Source organism: Plectropomus leopardus, chromosome 9, assembly GCF_008729295.1.
Source record: "Plectropomus leopardus isolate mb chromosome 9, YSFRI_Pleo_2.0, whole genome shotgun sequence".
Lineage (NCBI taxonomy): Eukaryota > Metazoa > Chordata > Actinopteri > Perciformes > Serranidae > Plectropomus > Plectropomus leopardus.
The window spans coordinates 15,687,031-15,712,618 of NC_056471.1; the positions used below are offsets into that span (position 1 = coordinate 15,687,031).

Here is a 25,588-nt window from a genome sequence, read left to right on the forward strand (position 1 = left end):
ACTTCTTTTCCTCCATTCATTTGATATTTGTTTTTTTCTCTACCCCAACTGTGAATGTCTGGGAAGAGCTACGACACCTCAAACCTGAGCAAATTGGCTTGATTTCTTAAAAAGAGGGCAATGAGCAATGAAATAAGAAATGACTCAAAAAACAGCTAGAAATTAGTAAAACAAAAAAGTAGAGGAAAACCTGAAAACTAGTAATAAAGAAACAAAACAAAACAAAGCAATTAAAAATGAAAAAAATTTATCATAATTCTGTGACAAAATTTTAAATATGTAATTATGATAATTATTATATAGTTTTTCCCTAGCTTTTTTCTCATTTCCCTACACATCATTGCCTTGCTTTAAAAAAAAATCTACATTACCTATTTCTTGCAGTTCATGGAACATTGCTCATTGCTTTTTTGTTTTTAAAATATATCTCACCAATTCGCTCAGGTTTAAAAGGTTTTAATACTTGTGAAAGGCGTCTGAAAGCAGGACAAGAAAACTGATGTCACTCCAGGTTTCAAAGGGTTAAATCAAAGCATGGATCATTGTTTTTGAAAAAAATAAAAGTGCACAATTTATGATATTATTGGGATCACAACAAAATCAGTTCATTGTGGTGAAATTCGAAAGAGACCCTGCAGACTGCATTTTTAAAAACGAATTCAAATTGGAATATCATAATGACATCACAGAATCCAGGAAACCCCCATTTCATTATGTCATCACAGGCACAGTGCATCACTCCAGTGTTGGAGCTGATTCTAGTATGAAAACAACCTGCTGTTATTGTGACATCACAGAGGTGTTTCCCTATAATCATTGGGGTTCCACTGCTCTATTTTCTCAGATGAATCCTGTTATTTCAACCACTCAAACTAACCATGTGCTGTGAGCCAGCGCTCTGTGAATGACAGAGAGCGAGACGAAAGAGAGTCAAGGGGGCTGGTTAAGTGCACTGAGTGAGCGGCAGTAATCACAGCTCTGGTAAAAGCACTCCTTTGCTCTGTATAGTGTTCCTCAGAATTGGCCTGCTCTCTATCTGACTCTCTATCTCCCTCCCTCTCTCCCTCTCTCCCTCTCTTCCTCTATTTCTCTCTCTGTCTGATAATAGCTCTAGATTGAGTAATTGTGTGTTTGAGTGGAGCTACACTGCAGGGTGGAACCTGCAATCAGATACCAAGAACACGTTTCTCTCTCACGCTGGCTGTCTCTCCATTCATACCATGCCTCAGCAGTCTGGCCTCTCCACACCCAGCCCTCCCTCCAGCCATGCGGTTCCTGCAGGCTTTCCTCAACCATCACCCTTCCACTTCTTCTTTGTTTTTTTTCTCCCACACACAACCTACACTACACAGCCAGTGAGGGGCTGGGGTCAATAACAGCTGTGCGCCGTGCTGTAATTGATGTCATCATTTCAATTTGAGCTGATTACAGTTGAGAGCTGCTTATCGTGTGACCCGGGGTGGAATAACATACTGTAGGGCCCAGTGAGCTGCCACGCCTGACCAAGCTAAACTGCCAGACTGGCTGGATGGATGGATGGGTCGGCTCAGCCCAGGGCTTCCTTCTCTATTGACTCCTAATGTGGAGGTAATGACTGAGCGTATTCAAGGGGTATGGCTGGCGCAAGCATCTGTGCCGCTGGCATTTAGTGTAGCTCTGGGGATATTATTGTGATTGGCCTGCCCCTCTGTCAACACACTCTCACAAGATTAAGCCCTCTGCTGGCACAGAAATGGATGTATGAGTGCATGCGCTGTGTGTGTTTGCTGGCTTTGGATGTTTTGAAGTGGGGTTTTAGGGGTTACTTATCCATAGTCAGTGTATTAAATACAGTAGATGTTAGTTGGCACGCCCCCAGTTTGGAGAAACAGGCTGGAGCCCGAAACTAAAGCTAAGAAATGTACAGGGTTCCCACACATTTTCATGGACAACATTTCAAAACTTTTCCATGACTTTTCAAGGACCCACATAAAAAAAAAAAAAAAAACAAGATTGCCCTTCTTACCCGACATTTTTCAAACATATCAGATTCAAACTCTCATAAACGGAGAGAAGAAATGCTGGGAGAAAATGAAGAAACATACGTGATGGTAAACAAAACGTCCCACTTATTAGAGCTACGTTATGTCAACAGCGTCAGAAAATACATTCTCTATTATGTTACATTATGTGGCAGGTTTTCCATGAAACATTACTGGAACAATTTCACTACACATAAATAAATTTCATGAGTTTTGCTCACCCCGTCAACAGCAGTAGATTGCTTAGCTTCTGTGTCGGTACTCCTGCCTGTTTCTCCAAACTGGGGAGTGTAGACTGACATCTACTGTTTGTAATATACTGTCTATAAATAAAAACATCATACAGCCCCACTTCCAAAGATCTAAACTATCCCTTTTAGTAACTTTACAACCTCTCTAATTGTAGACATGTTACAATCACAACATCATTACATTAAATTGCGACCCTGGAGGCAATTTTCATAGTATTTGCAAAGAATGTGCAATCTACAAGCACCCACCCACAGAAAAAAAATAAATAAACCACCTGTCAATGCTTTGGCATTTCTCCTTGCTGTTGATGTCGAGTCTTTTCAATGAAAGCACCAAAATAACACCGCCGCCTTCCAGCATTCCTGCTGTGCACTAATAACACACATGAACAGACTGAAGCACACAGCCATACATAAATATGGCATATCAGAATATACAAAGGGCAACACCTGCACAGGATCAGGGCTAATTATCTGCCAACAAATGATGGCGCCCATACTATGCAAACAGCAGGCATAAAATATCCTCTAGTTAGTGAGATCTAGATCTGGCTTCTTGGCTCTAAACTTTTTTATTTATTTATGCATAGACAGCGGGCAATACCCTTAACCCTCAATACCACTTGTCTGATCAGCGCTTGGGAGCAGAGCTGCTGCTAAAAACAGACAAAGACTGCTCACTAAAGGAACACTGTCTCTTGCTGTCTCTTTCTTTTTTTGCCGGAGCTTTGAATCTGTGGGTGTTGGGGAGCAAAAAGCTGTCTGCCACATTCTTTTTCTCTCTCTTTCTCTGTCATTTCCCTGACTCTTTTAATACCATCATTAGGAGAGCTCTCCTGCTTGCTGCTACCGCTGCTGGCCAAGGAACACGAGACAGAGAGAAAGATTGAGAGAGGAGAGCGAGAGGAGCGAGGGGTGGAGACAATAAGAGAAATGTGTGCACAATTTTTTTTTGTCATGCAGCGAGGTAAAGATGATTCAGGGGAACTTTGCTTTTGGCTGCTGTGTGTCCCTGCTGTGAGTCTGAGCATCTGACCATACTGTAGGTGTACCGTGTGTTAGAGCACATGACTCCATTCCAGTCTAATGTGCATGTATGTGTAAAATCGTGCAATGTACACCACTGGGGCAACATGTGTCCTGTCATCCAGGTGTGCAGCCACCTGGATTTTAGGAGTAACCTCTAAAATGACAGACAGCGTACTTCCTCTGTTACAAACTCTGAGACATGACGTTAACTTCTTACCCAGCTGGATCTCATTTCTGGCCTGCGTGCACGCCTATCGGCTCCACAGACCTGCGTGACCCTCTGTTCCCACGTTAACCTGAAGTTGCCCTACCATTTGTCAGAACTGACTGATTTTCTCAGGTGCTGTGGCCCTGAAGACAGGAAGCATCACAATGGAGACAGATATCTGGATGTGCAACACTGCAAGAGGAGTGTGTGTGTGTGTGTGTGTGTGTGTGTGTGTGTGTGTGTGTGTGTGTGTGTGTGTGTGTGTGTGTGTGTGTTTGTCTTTCAATCCACAGTATGTCCATTATTTTAATTATATCTGTTACAGAATAGAATAGAATACAACAGGAGGACAGAACACAGCCAAATCAAACCGAATTGAGCAGAACAGAACAGAACAGAGGAGAAAAGAGCAGAACAAAACAAAACACAATGGAATGGAACAGGACAGAACCTGACGGAACGGGACAGGACGGAACGGAACAAAGGCAAAGACAAAAAGTTTTTGTTTGCGGTTTGTTTGAAAGAAAAGTACATCCTGGTGGAAGATAGGATATTTAAGACTTTTAATGACTCAAAAGGATTTAACTCCATAACCGTCTACCTATAAATTCTTTTCCATTTTGCTTTTTGAATTTTTCTGAAGATTGTCTACTCAAGATTCTTCTCTTTCTTTCACATTTTCTCTGTCTTAACTTTTGCTGGGTCACATTGGTGCATGCTGAGCATTCAGAGTTTGGAAATGGACACATATAATATAAATCACTCTCAGCTGAATTCTGTTTCTGTCTCTGCTTGCGGCTACTTAAAAGGATAAAACCACTTCACCTTGTGAAATCATGAATGGGTGTGTGGAAAACATGACTCTGACTAAGCCCTAGTAAACAGGGCTCATAAAAAAAGCACCAGCTTTCGTTAAAACAAATAATAGACAAGTTGCACTGATCCACTGATGAAAATGAATGAACCTACAAAGTGACAATTTAAGCAGAAATAGACATGTTTGTGCTGTAACTTACTTTGTATAATGATGAAGTAAATGCCGAGTGCACAATATAACAGCTATAAAATAATAACACCATCGGCATCTACACTATTCAAGTTCAGAAACTGAGATCTTGATATTTACTGTCATTTCTCACCTAAATCCACCTTGTTTTGTTGGATAAAATTCTTCCTGCAGGTTTCAAGTATTGTGTCTGACAAGATGAACATATTAAAACAAAACCACCTTCTTCAAATTCCAAGTAAGTGTAATGAAATATTACGGAAAGACAGCTCATCTTCTAGCCCCGAAGGGGTTTCTTTTTACTTATTCTGTTATCTTTAATGAGATGCTTACAGTTCACCTGTAAGACATGATTTATTTTTAATAAAGTCAACAACACATCTGAAATATGACTACAGATGAATAAAACATACAGTTGAACAAGCCACCATGCCAGCATCATGCCCTTTGCATTAGTATAGCAGAGGATAGTCTTAATGTTACATGAAACATTTCTCCTGCACCTCCAATCTTAACCACTGAATACAAACCACAAAACAAATTTCTGAAATGCACCAGATTTTCCCTTTATACTGCTGCATGCGTTAATCTCTTAAGTTCAGTCCGAGAGGATGTTCATTCATCATTTGGTGTTGTTTTATGATCTTTATCTACAAGGACAAAATAATTACTGTAAAATTTCAATACACAACATTTTCTAATTGATCATTTACAGTTCTGTGCTTTAAGGTAAATCAGGTAAACTAATAAATGGGCCTTTGTGTGATTAGTAGAAAAGCAAAAGTGTTACTAATGATATTAACAATGGCTCTGTTCTTTTCAAAGTGAGCCAGCATGCACAAAACAAGGATCCTGAACCAAAGCAGCTGAATGGAATTGTGCCATTTTTACCTCAGCCAAGGAGAACATGTTTTTGGTTTAGAGTGTTTGTGTTTGTTTATTTGTCAGCAGGATAACAGAAAAACTACTGGCCTGATTTTTCTGAAACTTGGTGGAAGTGTGTGGCATGGGTCAGAGAGGAACCCATTACATTTTGGAGCAGATCCAAAACACTGGGCAGATACACAAAATTATTTTTTGCTTTTGGTAAAATTATACTATGCTGATGATTAAAAAAACAAAAACAAAACAAAAAAAAAAACAATGTATAGACACATATAGACAAAATATCTCTAAATCATCACTTATGACCCATGAGACGTGTGTGGCCGTGTACTTATCTGCCAAGATTCTGCCAGTATTTTCTTATTTTCTGTGTTTTAGATGTTTCTGGGCATGTAGCACTCAGGTGAGGTCGGCTTTAAGTGTGTTTACAAACAGTAACTGACAATCCTGTGTAGTATATATTTAATGCTGCGAGGGCATTTGGCTTTGGCATAAATGCCATACATCTTTAAATCCAGTAGATTGTAGTAAAATTCAATCATAATAAGTCAAAGCCAATTTTAGATATACGATGACTCCATATCACAATCTACAATCATTGGTACCAGTAATCCTCTGGGGTTTCCTACACATAATGTTGCTTAGTCTTCCACAGAAAGCAGCTGTTACAGAGCTATCATTCTAATAAAAGACTGGACTATTCACCTTTGCGCTGGATGAGGTCTGCACTTCTCCGAGTGTCCTTCTAGTTTCCTACATTGAGATGTCTTGCTATTCTTCAGAACAAGGTTTACACATATTTTGATGGACAAAATTTCAAATTTTTTCACACCTTATTTAGGACCCTTTTTTTGTGCCCTACTTGCCCATAATTGTAATTTCAGCTAGCTGACAGACATAAAGGAGAGATACTCAACATAGGGCATGAATGAAGAAACATACATGATGGTAAACAATACATCACACATCGATGCATGTTACAGCTACGTTAAGCCGTTTTGTAAATTCTAGTTCCATGACTTCCAGTTTTTTCATGACTGTGGGAACCCTGTAGAAAGTGCCAGTTTTGAAACTACAAGGTAACACTGGACCCTGCATAATTCATATGCAGAATTACATGTATATACATGTATATACAACAACATTCGTCCATGAAGTGGAAACTTCCTTAGCTTATGAGTTTATATTTTTGTTTGATTCATGCACACAGACTGACACACACACAGACACAGACACACACACACACACACACACACACACACACACACACAGAAACACAGTCTGAGCAGCAGTTTAATTTCATTTTGCTCTGCACCGATGTAGGACTAAAAGCACATACACACAAACGCGCTCCCTAGTTCTCATACCGTACAGTGTGCTGCCTCCTCTCAAGCATCCAGAGAACTAACCAGCTGATCACAGCTTCTGTTCACAGAAATCCAATTCCCTCCAAAGGTCATTTGTCCATTCAAAGATTTTCCTTTTTCCCTGTGCTCTCTCATGCTCTCTCATTTATTCTGGTCATTTGCTACTTCTTGAAATCTATATCCTTTGCCCTCTTCATTTTTCCTCCTCTGCCTCTTTATTATTATTTTCTTGTATTCTGGTTTGAACCCTATCTGCCCCTGTCTTGGCTCTCTCTCTCTCCTTCCCCTCATCACACACCCTGGATCACAGCCAGCAAGAGGTTTTTGGCTGTGAATGGCAACGCAGGGCAGAGAAAGCTCTAACCAGGTGGCTGGGTCACTGAGGAAGTGGGCACAGCAGGGCAGAGCTGGGCTACGTGGCTCTGCTGAGTTTAAAAAGACAGATGTGGGCAGAGATTAGGCAGAGCCTGACAGAGCTCGGCTGTATTTCTTGGCATGCCTAAAGGGTTGTAAGAATTAATTAGTAATGACATGAGTTGTTCAGGGGCGGGGAAAAAACAAATTAAATATAAGTGGACAGCAATAATGTGATTAATAAAAGGTTTTTTTTTTTTGTTTGGACTGTTTGCTTTGGCTGTTACAGCGCTGATATCAATAATAGTTATCTAATAATTCATTGTAACAATGTTGTTTTACTCCTCCTCAGTCACAGCAATTTCAAAAGGGGAAATTCTACAAGATTATATTTCGAAAACGGTCTGATTTTAAAGGAAAGGTTCACATTGTTTCAGGCACTGTTTCTCAAAACAAAAGTCACATGTCCATAATTCCTTCCGTCCACGTGGGCCCTGAAGAGATCCCCTCGTAATGCAACTTTAATATGAGTAATGGGAGACATGATCCAAAGTTCAAAATTCAAGTTTAATTGAATCCTTAAGACTTCAGTAGTCTGAATTAGACAAATGGAGTAAACATTTTTCATAAATTACATTCTTTTTAGTTTAAAATTTGTTTCTCCTGTCAGTGTTTTATAGCTGAGCTGCAGAGGAGGGACAGTAAAATATAGATATATTTTTGCACTACAGAGACCACAAGTCTGGAAGATAAACACTCTATCCATCTAACTCTCACTGCTGAAGTCTCATATAAGCTTTGAGTGCACTTAAACAGGTGCCCTGTGCAGTTATGTTTACATTTAGTATTCCTCACCAAAATGTTGTGTAAATCATCGAGGCCTGACAACCATGTTAAATGCAAAACATGCTAGTTTGCGGTCTTCTTTGTCCTTGCCTTTGTTAGAGCATCACTATGTTACCATCGATGCTTGATCGTTGGAACAGTGTAATAACTGGCGGCAGGAATGAGACTCGTGCCCATGTGCTCGACTGCATACATGCCTGTCCTTGCGCGTGAGCCAAACAAATTAGGGACCTTGGTTTAGCATCAAGGAAATCCAAGCATTCTAAAAATGCAGAAAAGGAGGAGGATTTATATTAATATTTAATTAATTAATATTATTTATTGTTGTGGTTAAATCACTAAAAAAGCCAACATGTTTTGACTACTGCTAGTCTTCATCAGGGCTTTAAAAACCTAAATAACAGCAGGAACCAATATGAGGCCTTTACATGAGCCACATGATGAAATGACATAATAATAGTAAATAAATTAAAAATGATTTTATTATCTTTAAATTTATAATTTGGGGACCCACAAACACTGCTCTTTAGCACTACTAGTGGACAAAAACTTTAAAGGATACCATCAAGAATACATCTCTGGAGGACTGAGGATTTTGTGCCCAATCTTCTAACTCACATTAAGTCACATTAAGGAAGGGCCAATATGAACAGGAGGAATGACAACATTGAAGAAAAAATGATTTGTACACACACAACATATACATGTGTTGGGTGCCAAAGACGGTACTTTTAAGGGCACTAATGGAACTATGTTGGTATGACCGAGGAGCTATTCAATTGAAATCCATCTGCCAAATATCATTACCTGATCGTGCATCTCGGGGAGAACACCAGGTTTAGACAAGAGTTGGAAGTGTTGCAAAGCACCCCGAAGTCTGGTAGGCAGCCACGGAGCTCTGAGGCCGGCAACGGAACTCCACGAGGCCACCTGATTTGACTTCAAACAGGAGGCATAAGCACCCAAAAGTCATGAAGCCGCACATGGCGCTCCGCAGCCTCTCCTCCCTCAGCGAACTAAGACTGTTGCTGTACTGCTAATCTGCCGCAATAGTTTGGGCATCTGGTCTATGTTGTTTGTATATTATTTTAACAATATCCTAGTTTCCCTGCTAAACAAGAAGACATACATACACACAAGCAGACAGACAGACAGAAACAGAAGTTTATCTTTATGTCTGATTAGAGAAAAGCAGAGGAGCAAAATTGCATTTTAAGTCCAGTCCAAAAGTACGGGTACCAGTACTGGTATCAGTTCAAATGTCACCTGTACCCGACCCTATGAGTATTAGTTTAGACCGACTTTAAAACGTGTGAATCTCTCCTTTAAAATCCTGGCATGCCTGGCAGTGGAGTCACTCTGATCTGTTATCTTTAACCAAGAACACTTTGACAGCAACCTTTCCAAGAAATTGCCAATAGGCCCTGGAATGACAGGCCGCAGCAGCAGTGAGTTGCTGCTGGCTGGTGTCAGGCTAAGTGGGCATGTCAGGCCTGTGCTGTCCTGGCTCCCTGCCTGCTCTCTCAGCTGCTTGCTCAGTCCCCTGTGTCCTCAACCCTAAACGGATCCAGTCGCTGCTACTCAGCTCCAGTGGCGGGATGATCTGGCTGACTAATGAACACTTTTCCTAATGAGGGGAACTCCTCCCCCCAATCTCATCATTCCCTGCCCCCCCCCCCCCCCCCCGCAACCCCCCCATCCCGAGGCTTATCTCCCTTCACTTGTCCCTTCCACCTCTTCCTAGGGCACTGGTCTCCATCTTTCTGCATCCTCTCATCTCAGCAGTTCCTGTGCACATTCTTCACACTGTCTATATCTCACTTCTCTCCCTTGCCGACAGCCATTCACCAACTGTTTGCCATCTCTTTTCCTTTTCCTGTATTCATCGTCAGCTCTATTAAAAGCATTTACAATTCAGGCTCTTTGCGCAACTGTTGTGCAACCAAAATATTTTATGGTGGCAGCTTCTATTCGAATGCTGTTGTGGTGTCCGCTATTTATCCTGTGCTTAGGTATGTGTTTGTAGTGCGTAGGACAAGCGAGCGAAATGTCATTTTAAAAGCACTGTGCTGAGATATAGGCATAAATACCGAGGTTATCTGTAAAACATCTGTGTATTCCTTTAATAATCCCTTCCCCCCTTCTACATGAGCAAACTAAAAGGGGCAGAGGACAGAGGGATGAAAACATGACTCAGGTATTTCTCACAGCAGGCCTGATGTTAAAACCAGTTTAGAGGACGTTAGGGAGAGAACCAGTGTAAATCATAAGTTTGACCCCCTGAAAACCTCTGAGCTATGAGGTCAACCACAAAGACTCACCAGGGACAGAGACATGGTCAAAGGGCAAAAAGCTCTTGCTTTTTGCTGTATGGTTGTATCTTTATATCTATTCTTTAAACATAGAGTTCCCCTACACACTCACACATGCACCATCTGCCCTCCTGCATCCTCTCATGTCATTTTGTCCGCAGACAGCTTCACACCAAGCTCTATGAACACCACAGCGGTCACACAGATAAGACGTAACACAGGTTGTCCACTCACCAGGCCGTCACAGTTGCTGATAGCAACAGAGGCTCCTGGCGTGTCTGTGATGTCCCCCACGTACAAGCACTCGTCGTGTAGTGGCTCAGAGTGCCGGGTGCTGTCGCTGTCATCGTGCCACTCCATCTTGGCTCCGGGGGCCACCAGCCTGGAGTTGTGGCGCAGGCGCAGGTGGAATTCCCGGCCGAAGATTGTGACGTTGTAGTAAAGCCTTTCCTGAAAGGCCACGGGCTCTCCTCTTGGTCCTTCCCACTCATCATTGCCTACTCCTACCTCCCTCCTCCGGCGCCTACGGGACTGCCCTCCTGCCATGCGGCCAGCCGAGACGGCGTGTGACAGGAAGCGGCCCTCTGCGTCCACACTGATCGGCCTCACCAGTCCATACTCCCCCAGGACATGCTGCAGGGAGTCTGGGAACAGGACAGTTGAGTGAAGAGGGTGGGGGTGTGAGGGGGTGAGAGGGTGAGAGTGAGGATGAGGCAGAAGCAGGTGAGAAAGAGAAAAGATTTTTATTTGGTGAGTAAGATTTGAAAATGTGGAAAACAGGGTGGGAAGGAAGAACATTAGAGGTTGGAGATAAGAAAAAGAAACCACAATGTGGAGAGGAGGAGACGTCATGGGAAAGTATGGGGGATAAACAGTGGAGAAAATGGGGAGTAATAAGTGGAGGATGGAAAAAAGAGGTGGGAGGGGGGAAAAAGGGATTAGAAAAATGCCAAGCATGCCATGGAATTATTTATTCCTTATTCTGCGTCACATGGAACACAATAATAAATAAAAGAAATAAGAGCAGTAACCTCTCTCTCTCTCTCGCTCGCTCACTCACACACACTCACACACACACACACACACACACACACACACCACAAAGCACAGCCCCACCCATGAACCCAGAGGCGACCCCCGTACTTGGCAGTGCGCGTTTGGAAACGGCAGCCTCAGCAGTGCGCGCTGCGCTCCTGACACCTTCTGTGCCCTTCTCCCGTCAACAGGAAAGCCAGTACAAGATCAAGGTGCTAATTGCGGCTTTCTCACGCTGTTTTCTCGCTGTCAGGCTGCTCGATCTGTGAAAAGTGATTTCTATAACCTCGACACTGAGTAAAAAAAGGAAAACAAAACCCTCTTTTAAAGAGCTTTTAATAAAAATGATGCACATTGGAATGCATTTTGCAACAATTTATCCTAATCATCATTATAATTATCAGTGTTGTATATTACCAACATGCTAATTACTGCACTATCGGTTACAGTTAAAACGCTTGATATTGTCTTGGCTTGAGGAGCATTTCGTGTGACAGTGACAGCAGGTGCATTTTTTAGGCGACCTGAGAAATGCTCCCCGCGCCCACACACATACACACACGCACACTCATAAACACACTCTTAAAGGCCACTTTAACGTGTCAATGCCATCACAGAGACAGTTGTGCCATCACCTTATACGTGGTCCTCAAGTGCATTTATTATTATTTGCTTATCCATCTGTCATGTCTAATTTTTAAAGTTTGCTGACTGATCAAACCTAACACACACTGTTAATATTACTCAAGCTTCCACGTCAGAGGGATGATTTGATAATAGTGTGATCAATAGGCTGACATCCGACTCCAGCGTCCTGTGACAGATCGATAGATGCGACAGCGGCAGAATCAGATAATGTTAGGGCTACTTCCCTGCAAAATCCGACAGTAAACCGGTGCATCTGATGCCCCTTTACACCCCAGATATCATTATCCCCTTGGTGGAAGAAAGCAAATCACAACACTGCTTGCACCGCCGAGGGACCTCCAGAAAGACCAAACACCACAGCAGGACGCACAGAAGTTGCAAACGCGTCCTACAATGTTGTTTGCAAAAACTGCAAAAGCGTGCCAAATAAATTAAAAATACAAACACGGGAAACCGGACAGTGTTTTTGTGCCGCTACGTTGAGCTCCAGACTTCCCAGTGAGCGCATGAAAGCGCCCCGTGCAGCTCTGCTGATAAGAGATCAGCAGAAACGTAGAACAACATAAACACTGACCACGTTTAACTGTGCTGTACGTACCAACGCTACTGGCGATGTAAAGGCCGCTGGTGTGCAGCAGAAAGGCCGGTAGAATAATTAGGACAGTAAATCCAGGCGAGAGACCCATGGCAGCTCCGAACTGCGCAGGTGAGAGAGTGGGACTCCGGGCTCCAGTGTGGTGAAGTTCCCCGCCTGGCGCGACCAGCCACGCCACGACAGCAACAGCACAGCAGCCCGCAACTAGACTGCCAAGTGCACCGGGAGAGACGGAGCTCTCCTCCCCTCTCTCTCTCCTCCTCTCAGCCGAGGTCTCTCTCTCTCTCTCTCTCTCTCTCTCTCTCTCTCTCTCCCACTCACACACTCTCACTCAACTCTCCTCCTCTCTTTCCTCCTCTATGTCTCTCTCTTTCTCTCAACTCCTCTCTCACATTGTGCGTGCTCCCCCACTCTGCTCTGACAACTCCCCGACTCTACAAACACACACACACACACACATACACACACACACACACACACACGCACGCACGCACCGGGCACCGGGCGCCCACACACTCCCTGTGTGTCTCCGGGAGGATGAGAGGATATTTCAGAGCGCTGGCCGTGCTGCAGACTGACTGACTGACAGGCCCGCTGACAGCTCGCATCGACAAGAAATGCAGCGAAATTAACGAACAAGCTGCTTCATCACAACTCGCGCTCAAAAGTGATTTTTTTTTGCAACTTGGAAGCTCTTTCTGGAATCAAAACTACTGTTCAACTCTCCTCTCTGCCGATTCCCTGATGTGCTGCAAGCCTTGCATAAACTTTGAGTATCCCGTCAAGCGTCCTGGGTTGGGTGAGCAGCAGCGCCCCGTGTGGCTCTCTGGCGCAAACGCAGTCAGTTTTGCAGGGCCCAAGGGTCCAATTTACAGACAGAGAGAAAAGTCTTACTAGCCCTAACCTGCTTGCCCTCATTTAACACATCATTTACCCCTCTTGACCACTAATCTTATATTGTCACAAACACTGATGAGCAGCATAAGGCCAACAACTAATATGAATAAAACCACTTAGATTTTCAGAAATGGTTTTGTTTTTCTTTTTTTCTTTTTAAAAGAATATAGCAGGCACAAAGTAAAACAAAAAAAAACAACACACAAATAATTATCTTTGAAGTACCAAAACCAGGTAAAAAGGTGAGTCCCAATTAGCAGTATGTCATCTTCAAAAAAGCTCTGATTTTATTTATAGTCTTTGGTTTCTGTTGATTTTGCACACACATTTTCAAGGCGACACAAAACAATAAAAGAGCTCCAAAAAGCAAAATAGTGTCTGCAGGAACACAGGCTACAAAAAAAAAAAAATGGAAGTGACACAACAAAGCAGCGTAAATAATTACATATGTCAAACAATGACAAATTGCATAATGACATGCCACTCTTCTATGACACCATAAAGAGTGGTCTAGGGTCCCGACCCCAATAACAGTTAAACAAATATAATTAACAGATATATGAGAGTTTTATTTCTGGTTAAAAAACACTTTTTTCAATTTCTTAACTGTCAGTTCCTTAGCTCAATCCACTGTCACACAACCTAATATAAGACAGCCAGACAGCCAGTTGTTTAAATCTGTTTAGCCATCTACTGCAGTGCATAAATGACCATTTCAGAAAGTAATATGAGTCACATGTTGTTTATATCTCAGTCTCTTGTAAGAGCTATGGTTGGCTACATGTCAACAGGATTAATCTACCACTCAAGAATCGAACAGTTCTGCAAAATAGTCTACAAAAAGTAATTCACTCCAAATACAAATAAAGAAAAGACAGACTAAACAGACCATGAACTAAGAGATCATCAATTAACAATACTCTTGCAATTCTGAGTAAGTTGTAATTCCTGTGTGTTATATTGAAGTCAATACTGTTGAAAATCCTCGTGGTATTAATCCACAATAGGACAACTGTGGGCAACAACAAAATATTTCATAATTGATTGACTTGTTGATTATTTTCTTTGATTAATCAATTAATCATTTAGTCTATGAATATTAGTGAGTTCTGGGAGCTCCAGGTAACACTGTTGAATCGTTTGCTTTGTCTGAGTCAAAAACACACAAAAATATTCAACTTACACTTAAATAAAAAGAGGCTTGATATATGATTTTTTTCTTGATAAAATGCCTTCAGATGGGACAGGCTCCAGACGTTGTGCGACCCTGAATAGGATATGCAGTTACGGATCAGAAATGAAAGTATGAAAATCACCTCAGCAGTTACTTGATTATCAAATAAATTGTTTATGATTTAATCAACTAATGAAAGCATTGCTTCAGCAGAGTTTAATTTGCAATTAAGCTGACGTCTCTTTGCAGATAGAGTAAGTAAAATAAAAGTACTGTTTAATTTTAATGACTACCACATTCTGATGTGATTAGCTAATGTTCCTGGACAGTTAGGTTAGTTTAAATAAATGTCACTTAACTATTCATGTGAAGCGACTGGCAACTCAAATGTGTGGATTTGTAACTAAATTTTCTTTTGTCTTGCAGGCCTTGCTTTCAGTTGTGAGAAATGTCATGTTTCCTTTTTGTTTCTTTAATTATACAATAAAGGCTCAATTCTTAACTGCAGTGAATTCTTTGGAACAAATGTGAAATACTTTTTTTTGTCAGTTGTTGAGCTTGTTATTTTTGATTAATTTACACCGTCTTCTTGATTTAATTTGCATACAATGCGCATAGCATTTGATGTCTGAGCTTCAGTGAGAAAATTTGGAAAAAGCTATTGTCATTTGTATTTATTCTCTTATGTTCTGTGTACTACATATATAGTGTAATTGCTTCTGTGGTTAATAGACAATACACATGATTTAGGCAATGTGAATACAATCCAAACTAAAACACTTAAAATCGCCCTTTAAGAAACCTAAGATTAATGTCACCGACAGTGTGTACATGTATACTCTGCTGGATCACCTTGTGGCATCAACACTGACTTTGATTTTCTCACATTCTGTGATGGCCATGCCCCCTAATTACGAGTAGTTTCATGAACTACAGACTGAAGTGAAACTCCAGGGATTCCTCAATTGCCACATCATCACTGAACTTTTACAGGAAGCTCTGGAGAGCAGACTGAATTAATTTCCACCTCCGTCTCTTGAATCATCCAGGATCTTACTATGCACTATTCAGGACCTGTATGCCAGCAGCATAGTGGGAGTGAAGCCATTCTGAAGCCAATCGTCTTATTTCTTTCAATAATTTCAACTTCAATCAGTTTAATCTTGTTGCTGTAACTTAAACCATTTTGGGATGTAAACTCAGTCTATCACCTCTCCTGCAAATTACAGTCATGTGTAACTATTTAGCATCACCCAAATACATTTAGTCTGTGACTTTGTTTCTCTTCACCACACTAGGTGGCATAATCATCTTTGTAGCCTTGCAAAATGTGTGTATGGCAACTATAGAACAGTAAAGGTTAGACACATAAAACCACTTCATTAAGGTTAGAAAAATATCTTAGCAAAATTTAAATACTCACAACTAGTGTAAGACAAGACACAGTGTGCAAACTTACACTCATCCTCTACCCTGCCCTGCACACCTTTGCTTTTCAATGCAATATATAAACATCTCACAAATTCCTGCAGTGACACTGAACATAAATCACAGAGTGGGTTAACTGTCCACCTCATCTACCTACGAGGCTGAGACAAATCCACCTCTCCAAACCTACAGCATGTAATGGAACAAAACAGTATAGAAAAATAGACAAAGATCCTTTTTACAGATCCTGATAACATCATGTTTCACCCTCTCTCTGCTATGAAAGTTGCGCGGCGGTTTATTTTTTTCTGCATCACACCCTGCAGAGATGCCATAAACACCTGCAGAGGCCTGCAGACAGGAAAGAAGGCAGCAGGAGAGGATGAGCAAGGTGGAAAATGACAAAAATTGACACTGAAAAGGATAATTAAAAAATGAGAACTAGACTAGAACTAGAAGAGAACTCGATGCAGGGACGGGCAAAAGCAACCAGAGGAGAGGAAAGGTCAAAAGACAGAGAGATGGAGGGAAAAAGAGGAGAAAATGGACAAAGGTGGACATATCTGGGCCATTATGGACACATGCACATGTAAACACAGTCCAATAATACCTGGAGGTCTCTGCTATACAAACACAGACACTGACCCTCCGCTGAGAGAGAATGAGTGTGTGTGTGTGTGTGTGTTGTACAGTGAGAGGTCATCTTTCACCAGGCATCGAGATCACACCTGGCCTCTCAGTGCATAGATCTCCACAGGGCTGTTTGAGAACACACACATCACTTCAGATGAACACACACACACACAAACACCTCTAAGAAAGCCACACCCTGTGTGCCTTCAGTTGGCGTCGTCACGACACACGAAAATGTCACAATGTTCCCAAGTTTATGTACCCAGCATGCCTCTCTGTGACCAAAGGACCCCCTCCTTCCACACATCAACATCATCCCCATTACCAACCCCGTCCCTCTCCTCTGCTGCCGCCTCCATCCCAACCACCCACCACCTCCCTCACCACCACTCCTGGTCGCTTTGCTGTTGCCATGGAGATACCAAGCCCTGCACCTTGAAAAGTGCACTTGGAAGGAGCAGGGGAGAGACAGACAGTAATATCCCTCTTCCTAGACAAACAGACACACACACACACACAAACTCTTGTGTTTGTGGAGGTTATTATAGCTAGGTTTGGCAGGGCGGGGATGTGTGTGTGTGTGCAGACACGTGTTTGTGTGTTTCTCTGGGAGGTGGGTGTTCAGATGTCCGTTGCCTGTGCATGTGCAAACAGATTGTGAGTGGAGAAATAGAGCTACATGGTCAGATGAGACAAGTGGAGAAAATCTGTTGTGTTCTCGATGTGTTGCGCTGCTTTGGTGCTGTATGCGGTTAATACAGAGTCTAATTGCCATTACCATGTTAGCTGACTGAAGTGTCTATCCTCCACTTCTGTGAATTACAGTCAGTGCTGTGTGGTGGCATTCAAGTAAATTCTTAGAAAACTGTTTGTACAATAAAATGCAACGACAACAACAACAACAACAGAACAAATATAAAACCCACACTTGCACTTACTGTATTATTCATTCATTATGATTACCTCTAGTTGCCAACAGCAAAGGGGTGTCATCTTTTTTCTAAGGGATGTTCTTAATAAAAGGTGTTTTGAAATCAAAAGATGATCTGATTCTTGTTTGCTCTGATTTGTTTTTTACGGTCTGACTAAGTGCTGTAAGTGCCTTAGTCTGCCTGAGCATTATGCACCTTTTCTCACTTGTAACTTGATTATGCTGCATGTGTTAAGGACTATACAGAAAGAGCATATGCTATATTGTGTCCTGCAGGGCTGCCATGGCCCGTCTCTCCAATGACTCCTGCTGTCCTAGCAAGGTCAGGCAGCAGGCCACCATGTGTACCCATGTATTAGCATGCCTTATGAGTGCAAGGACAGGTGTTCTCAGTGTCTCAGAGAGGTTACATGATGAGGCATCAAAGCCCCATGACAGCACATCAGGCCAAAGCCATGAACCCCAGCACAGGTGGCTGCTGAAAGTCAATTCACCTTACTCCACACGGAGAGCAATGCACAGGAGACTGTAGGTCTGTGTGTGCACGCATATCTAAAAACAGCATACATCATACAGGTGCACTGTAAATGGAGTTGATAAGCCGAAAGTGTCAGAGAGTGTAAAATCTCACAAGAAAATGAATAATAATGAAACTGCATTAATATAAAGGAAAAAAACAATTTGCTTTGCTCCCTTATGTTGCAGTTTGTCTGCAAGAGTGAAAATACGAGTAAAAATACAAGTAAAAATACAAGGAGAAACATACAGGAAGCAAGACGCATAACTGAAGTTGGAGGAGAGTTAAATTTTGCACTAGTGAGGCGGATGGAAATCTAGGTGCATGCCGCACATTTTTTTATTGCTGTTTTTGACCCATTTAATTTCTAACTCATACCTGTGACATTAACAAATCCACCTCAAGTTATAAAAGTCACATTTGTTCAAAATATTCTTGATGGAAGCAAGCAGCATTGAACAACTAGAGTTACCGCCTCACGGTAGACCGTCTACCTCACAGTAGACAATGCTTAAAATATGGAGGTTGCTGCAAATAAGCTAAAAATTCGAAAACTTGGATGGTTTACACTCATCTTCAACTTGGCAGTACAGGAGAGCTATACAATCAGTACAGTCTTGGGCACCCAAGATTAGTGTCACCAATTCTGTATCTGACCAAATGTCTCCCCTTCTGTTACTGAGTTACGGCGTTAAGTGATGGCCAGAAAAGTGTTTTTGCAGAACAATGTGATGTCACAGTGAATTTGACCTTTGACCTTTTGGATACAGAAATTTATCATTTCATCATTGTATCCTATTAGGCATTTGTGTGAAATGTGGTCATAATTAAAGTAATGTGTTTTCTGAGGTCACAGTGACATCTGACCACCAATTCTAGTCACTTCATCTTTGAGTGCAAGTGGACTTTTGTGGAAATTTAAGGAAATTCACTCAAGAAGTTCCTGAGATATCACATTCACAAAAATGAGATCTACGTAAATACAGACAGATAACCCCAAAACATAATGCCTCCACCTCGGCTCTTGCCAGGGAAGCATAAAAAGGCAAAGATAAGTGTCCTTAAATTCCACAAATGAATTGTATCTCTACAACCCAACAGGCCCAGACTTAGTCAAATGTCCAATCACTCGTGAAGTCCAAATCATAACTCTAATCAGGCCAACAACCATAATGTGTGTCTGCACCTTCAGCAAGCATATCGATCATCATGAACCACAGTTAAAAGCAACTGAAGGAGAAACAAAGACTGTGGTATTGATTTTCAAGACTGTGACACAAACAATGGATTCCATAGACTATAACCAAGTGGGACGGCATACGACCATTGTATCCCTCTAATAGCTGAGTCCATATAGAGATATAAACAGTGGGTCTGGGGTACAATTTGTACAATTCCATTGCAGTAGAGATGGAGAGACATACTGAGAAATAGATACATCAATCTGCTTCATACACTGATTTCAGTTAGGGATTTTTCCCTGCAACTTTATGCTTTCACAGTGAGGTTTACTGACTGATTTTGTCAATACTTTTCACTTTTCATTGGGTGGAGAACTGTGAACGCCCATGGAGCTCGACCCGCAGGTCAATAGTTCCCTTACTTATTCACTGGCAATGCCAATACACCTCCGTCCACTGCAAGACCACCTTCAGGTGTGCATTTATTTAGTCAGTCACACACACACACACACACACACACACACACACACACACACACACACACACACACACACAGCGCCTTTGTTATTGACTGTTTATGCACCATATGTTATCTAAGCTCTCAGTGGGTGCCTGTGGCCTATTTCCCTTTCTGCCCTTAACTGATCTGATTGGCCTGGGTGCCCTTTTGGATAAGTGATCACCGCTGATCTGGAGCATGGAGGCGTGTCTGTTTTTGCGTTACCAATATCTAATACTGCACTACTAAAAAAGGGTAATCAAGTGTGTTACTACTTTGTATCATTACAGTATTATTTGATAAAAGTATGCTCAGTAGATGGGAAAAATATTCCTAAAAAACTCCTAAAAATAAAAACAGCTGTTGGGGAAATAAGCTATCTTGTTTTCTCTTCTACACTCCTCCCTCACCCAGCACTAAATTAATATTTCTTAATCTCCCACTCTCCTAAGAAGATTAGGATTCAATTTTTTTTTATTTTTCTGGATGATTTTAATCTTTGTTTGGACCTGGATTGTTCCAGTGACCAGGGAAATGGACAAGTGAATTTTCCCAGGCTGCCTCAAGTTAAAAAAGGGCCTGGATAACTGATGGCAGTCTAGCCTGTAATTCCAACAGTGCGTCGTCCCACGGAGAGGCAGCCATGCCAGCAAAGACAGACTTGCTCCCTGACCTCTGTGGCACACCGGCCACTGAATTTAACCTGACCACAGGAAGCTCAAGGTCCTGCCCAGGAATGAGTGCTATTGTCGTAGTGTAATTATCGTCGGGAAAGTATGTGACGGTTAGAGAGAGAGAGAGACGAGAGAAAGAACGAAAGATAGCAAGAAAGAGTCCATGTCTATCCCAGGAATTATTGCAAAGACTGAAGTGGGTTCTTTTTTAAGCTCCTGCCTGTCACAGTATCAGTTCAGCGAGTTCACAAAAGTGACACATTGGCAGACAGAAGATGTCTTCCCCTCTACTACAACTCAAAGGGTGCTTTCACACAGACAGTTGTGAAATTTGGGAGCATTTTGCCTAATAATTCAGCAGCGTGAATGCTTTCTCCGGACCTGGGTGCAGACCAAGAAGCCACTCGTGTGATCAGTGTGAGCTGTTCCAGAAAAACAAAACTGGTTGTGTGCAGTAGGAGCACAATTTGTACTTCCAGGAAATTCTAGCAAAAATTCATGCACATTGTGACGACATCATTGGGCCTCATTCACACAGCAACTTTCAAGTTAAATGTGTTTTGTTTTACATTAGCAAGCTTTTGGTTTTGTTTCAGTTAATGATAAGTAGCCTCTTAAACATGAATTGGTCCTTCGTGGTATTTATCCATAGTTAGAGATTAGTTTAATTGCTCTGTTGGGAAAAATGAATATGTAGTATTAATGGGTGGGCAGAAGACAACAGTCAAGCACAAGTTAATGGCACACAGTGCCATAAACTGTTACATATTTTTTTTCATATTAGGCTTTGATTACAAAATGTATTACACCAATGTACTGCAGGGCAAGTTTCCCCAAATTTGCAACATGAAATTATTTAACCTCAGATTAAGTTTGACACATTTCAATAATCAAAACAAATGACATACTTACAATCCATGTATGAGCATGCATGAGTCTGCAATTTGCAACGGTTGTCCTTTGTATAATGTGACTCTGCACAATTTGCAGTTAACATTCTACATGACATCATTCAACATGAGGGCACGTTACAGGACATAGGAAGGTGTGAGGCTGAACTGCACGTGCCGATGCCACTTAACCCAAATATGCCAGCAGCAGCACACGCACTGAGAGATCAGCTGGCTTCTCCTGTTTCTGCTTGATTTTTACGCTGAGTGGCAAGCTTTGTTTACCCCTCCTCACATCACTGTGCACTTTTCTGCATTGTAAGGCCGTTCTGGAGGTTCTAAAAAAAGCCTGAACCTACACCGCATCCGTCATTTATATCGCAATCCACCAATTCCTGGCGCACCTGGCTTTTAAAGGGAATGGGAGCTGACGCACAGATTGGTTCATTCATGTTCCGCCCAGAACACGCCCATGACTAATTTAAAGTCTAAATACAACCCCTTTGCACGTGGCGCCCAGATAATCCGCCATTTAACTAGCAAAATGGACTTTGGCATGCCCTAAATGCTTTTGTACCATGCACTTTAGACCATGCGATATAGATCGTTTGAATAGGGCCCAACGTGTCTGTACACTGCTCCATTACTATGTTAACACTTGCTACATTTTATTTTTTATTTCCTCTTCCAGTGTGTAAGAGTAGGTAGAAACGAACATGTTGCCAACATTTCTATAAAGTGGACAAAGGGACTTTTAGTCACAATACAACTCACGAGGTGGGATAATCCCTCAGAGGCATGTCCAGCTTTCAGAAGAATCAGAGGTATGATAGCACAGCCACGCGCCTGCAGACACACTCACACGTGTGGAGGTGCATTATCAGTTCTGCAGAGTGCAAGGGGGCAAGAGGGCCTTGTAATTGAATGGAAACCTTTCTTCTCCTCTCCTGAGTGGCTTCAGGGTGGAGGCTGGCGCAGTCACATGTGAGGCATTCAAATCTAAAGAGATTGGTGTGGCATTGATGTCACAGTGACACAGAGACAGAAAGGAGCTTTTACTGATGCAGCACTAATGTGAGTCGAGTGTGAATGTTATCCCTGGTGTAGTGGACTCTGTTAATTATTTGCCTATTAATGGAATATAGAGTTGATATCCACATACAGGATGTAAGCCACTGTTTATCATTATAAAGAAGCCAGAGTGTGCAAAGGTATCACCTAATGAGGCGCTGTGGAAGTAATAGGATTGTAATGCACAGGACAGTCATTAATGACTGTTTTTGTGCTGAGTCCTTGTCATTGAAATATTTTAAATAAACAACTCTATCTGTCATAGCATTTTTTTTGTGCAAAACTGTGTTGTGAGGGCTTAACAACATCATATTTGAGTCCTAAAACTGCCTAATTTTTTAACAAATATACTTATATAACTTATACTTATAAGAGCCAAAGTTGTATGTAACATCAGCAGGAATGGTTGGTGTGTTGTCTGTTCTTGTGCCCTGTGTAGCAGTTTCTGCAGGGTCAGAGGTCAAAGGGTAAAAGAGTGAGACCATCAGGGTGAGTACGGGAGCAGGCTGGCTGACAAATTAGAGCATCAGTGAGGACAGAGAGTGATAAATAGAGGATGGGACAGAGGACAAGTGAGGACATGGCCAAGAAGTCTTATGACAGAGAGAGCACGAGAGGCGGAGGGAAGAGAAAGACAACAAAAGGGGAGGGGAAAAGGATTGGCAAGACCCAGTTGAGGCTTCTTGTTTAATGCCAGCAATCATAAGTGAATTATCAGCACAAACCGTGCACATTTACACTAAGCCGACTACATTCAAAATGTAGGCCTTTCCTTTCTGGGTATAAATTCTATTGAAACTTGTTTTATTTTAATCTTGTTTGATTAATCTATGCAGTTTTATATTACTTTGCTCATATGTGTAGACATACACTCCTAGAAATTTGTCCCCATGTGAGAGCCTGTTTTGGTTTCCCTTTCATAACCAAGCACAAAGGGTTTTAACTTCAACCATCTGTGAAAGGTTCCACTCAAAACCCCTAAATTACGCTTTTCATACCAAATTAGCTCTGGTTCTTGAACTGATTTGGTTCAGGACACTCCCCAAAAGATCAGCTATGCATTTTTTGTGGCAGACTTTGACACGAGCCTACCCAAACAGGTGTTACAGCAAAGTTAAAAAGGCAGCTTTGTGTCGTCTCTATCGTCCTCCGTGATCAGTCATTCTAAATGTCATGTGGCACCGGTGTTGTGATTAAGCTGTAGTTATACTGATTGCATTTATGAATCATCACTAAATGTTTTTGCTTGTTCAGTTGTATGACAACACAGAGGGGAGTATGTATATGAGAACTACTAAATTATCGGTTCAGCTGTATATAAACACACAGCAGAGGTGATCACAAAAAACAACACCTAACAACCTGAGACTAAAGAGAGTAATCCTCCCACTGCTGAGCAGATGTTGGTTATGAAACATAGAGTTGTTGTATTATAATGGAACTGGCCAAAGTAGAGAAGATTTTTGTATTATTCAAGTAGTTTAGTGAGGACAGTGATCAGAATCACATCATTTCCCCATTTAAACAGCGCTAAAAGTAGTCTAGCAAACAAACCAGACAAGAGAACAGGCCTGCTGGAAGAGTCATCACAACTTCAAAAGGTGACATGTTGTTGTTTAGGAGCCACATCCTGCAGTTGAGTCATAAAATGGGAATGACCACTTTCTTTTGCCAGTAGATATTTATAATCTGTCAGTGGGCTAATAACTTCCACCATGACCGGACACTCCCCACATGGAAAACATCAGGATGGATTCCAATCTCCATAATTATACTCTGACATACACATGCTCGCATTCAAACAAACACAGCATGCAATATGAAAACCCAAAACCCAAAACTGACTTGAGTCGCTGTTTTGTTGTGTGGTATGCAAAACTTTGAGGCGACTGAGTAGAGACATTCAAAGAGGGAGGAAAAAGAATTATCAAGAGTCTAGCCGCAAATAAAAAACAAGAGGACAGCAAGCAATCAGCATGGTGAAAAGCACACAGTGTTCCAATCCACATTTGTCTCTGTATTATAAATACTTATCCTCGGATTAACAAAGCTAAATGTAAAATGTGTCATACTATTATTGCAATGATAATTAAACATAATCACTGCCCTAATCCTAATTAAGATCACGGCGTGTTTTGATACCATTTCAAAATAGTGGGACACTCACAGTGCTCACTGAGCCATATTTTGAATACCAGAATTTATGAAAGTAAACCTAAAAGAGACCAAACCCAGCAAACAAAAGAGCATTTCACAAGGGTGACCAAAACATTATGATCCTGGTGTTTAACAAACACAGATCATGTTCAAATTTGGAGTTGATGAGACTAGAAGGAAGGAGAGTGGGGCTGCAAAATTCTTATGTGAGACTGTGGAATTAATCAAGTTAAGTGTTTATTAGGTGTTGATGATGGTGTTTGATTCATGTGTGTTCCTGACATTTGTGTGTCTGACGGAGGAACTGCACAAGACAGGCTCCCCTAATAGGAGCTCGGTACTACAGTAGCATGTGCTGTGCAAATGTGACACTAATATGAGGCAGCAAATGTAAAGGTATGGATGTTAGGGCATCTAAACCTTCAATATTTGTGGTTCACATCCTGCCTCATATTTGTATTTACTGCTTACTGTGTAATCAATTTTTCATTTTAAACTTTACAAAGGAGAAGTTTTAAAGATGAAAAAAATTCAAATATTAAATTATAAACTGAATGTGCAGTTCCCCTCAGATTGAGGGACCGTTTCTTTAAGATCACTGTTGACAATATGCAACTTTTTTTGTGGATTGCTGTCACCACTCTAAATCCTGTTTCCAACTGCAACAAAGAACATGTTTTCAGCCAAAAAGTTCTGATAAATCCACTGTACACTACCAGTCCTACAGCAAACAACAGCAAAGTTTTGCAGTTAGCTGGCAAAAGTAGTGGAGCATTTAAAAGCTTAGAACCCAGGTACTTTCCTCAGGAGTTGTGTGGAGACCAAAACTGAGATAAAAACAGAGGAAATACTGGATTTATACTGCCAGGGGGTCAGGAACATCATTTCCAATCATTTCAAATGCTAATGTTGCTCTGTGTCTGCTAATTATGTAAACTGGCTGGTGATAATATAAAAGAAGTTTTAAAAAAGGGGCAAT

At 41.6% G+C, this 25,588-nt stretch overlaps 1 protein-coding gene across 2 annotated transcripts in view; it reads right to left on the reverse strand.

The window, feature by feature from the left end:
* adamts2a (ADAM metallopeptidase with thrombospondin type 1 motif, 2a) overlaps nt 1-12,785 on the reverse strand; it is a 143,959-nt gene extending 131,174 nt beyond the window's left edge. The window contains exons 1-2 of one of the 2 annotated variants that reach the window (XM_042493311.1): nt 12,561-12,785; nt 10,514-10,923 (exon numbers count right to left, since the gene is read on the reverse strand). In XM_042493311.1, the coding sequence (XP_042349245.1) occupies nt 10,514-10,923; nt 12,561-12,648 (498 nt within the window). In that variant the 5' untranslated portion in view covers nt 12,649-12,785. The remainder of the gene's footprint in view (nt 1-10,513; nt 10,924-12,560) is intronic. The other variant, XM_042493310.1, reaches the window with a different exon arrangement.
* Between the last annotated feature and the right edge of the window lie 12,803 nt (nt 12,786-25,588).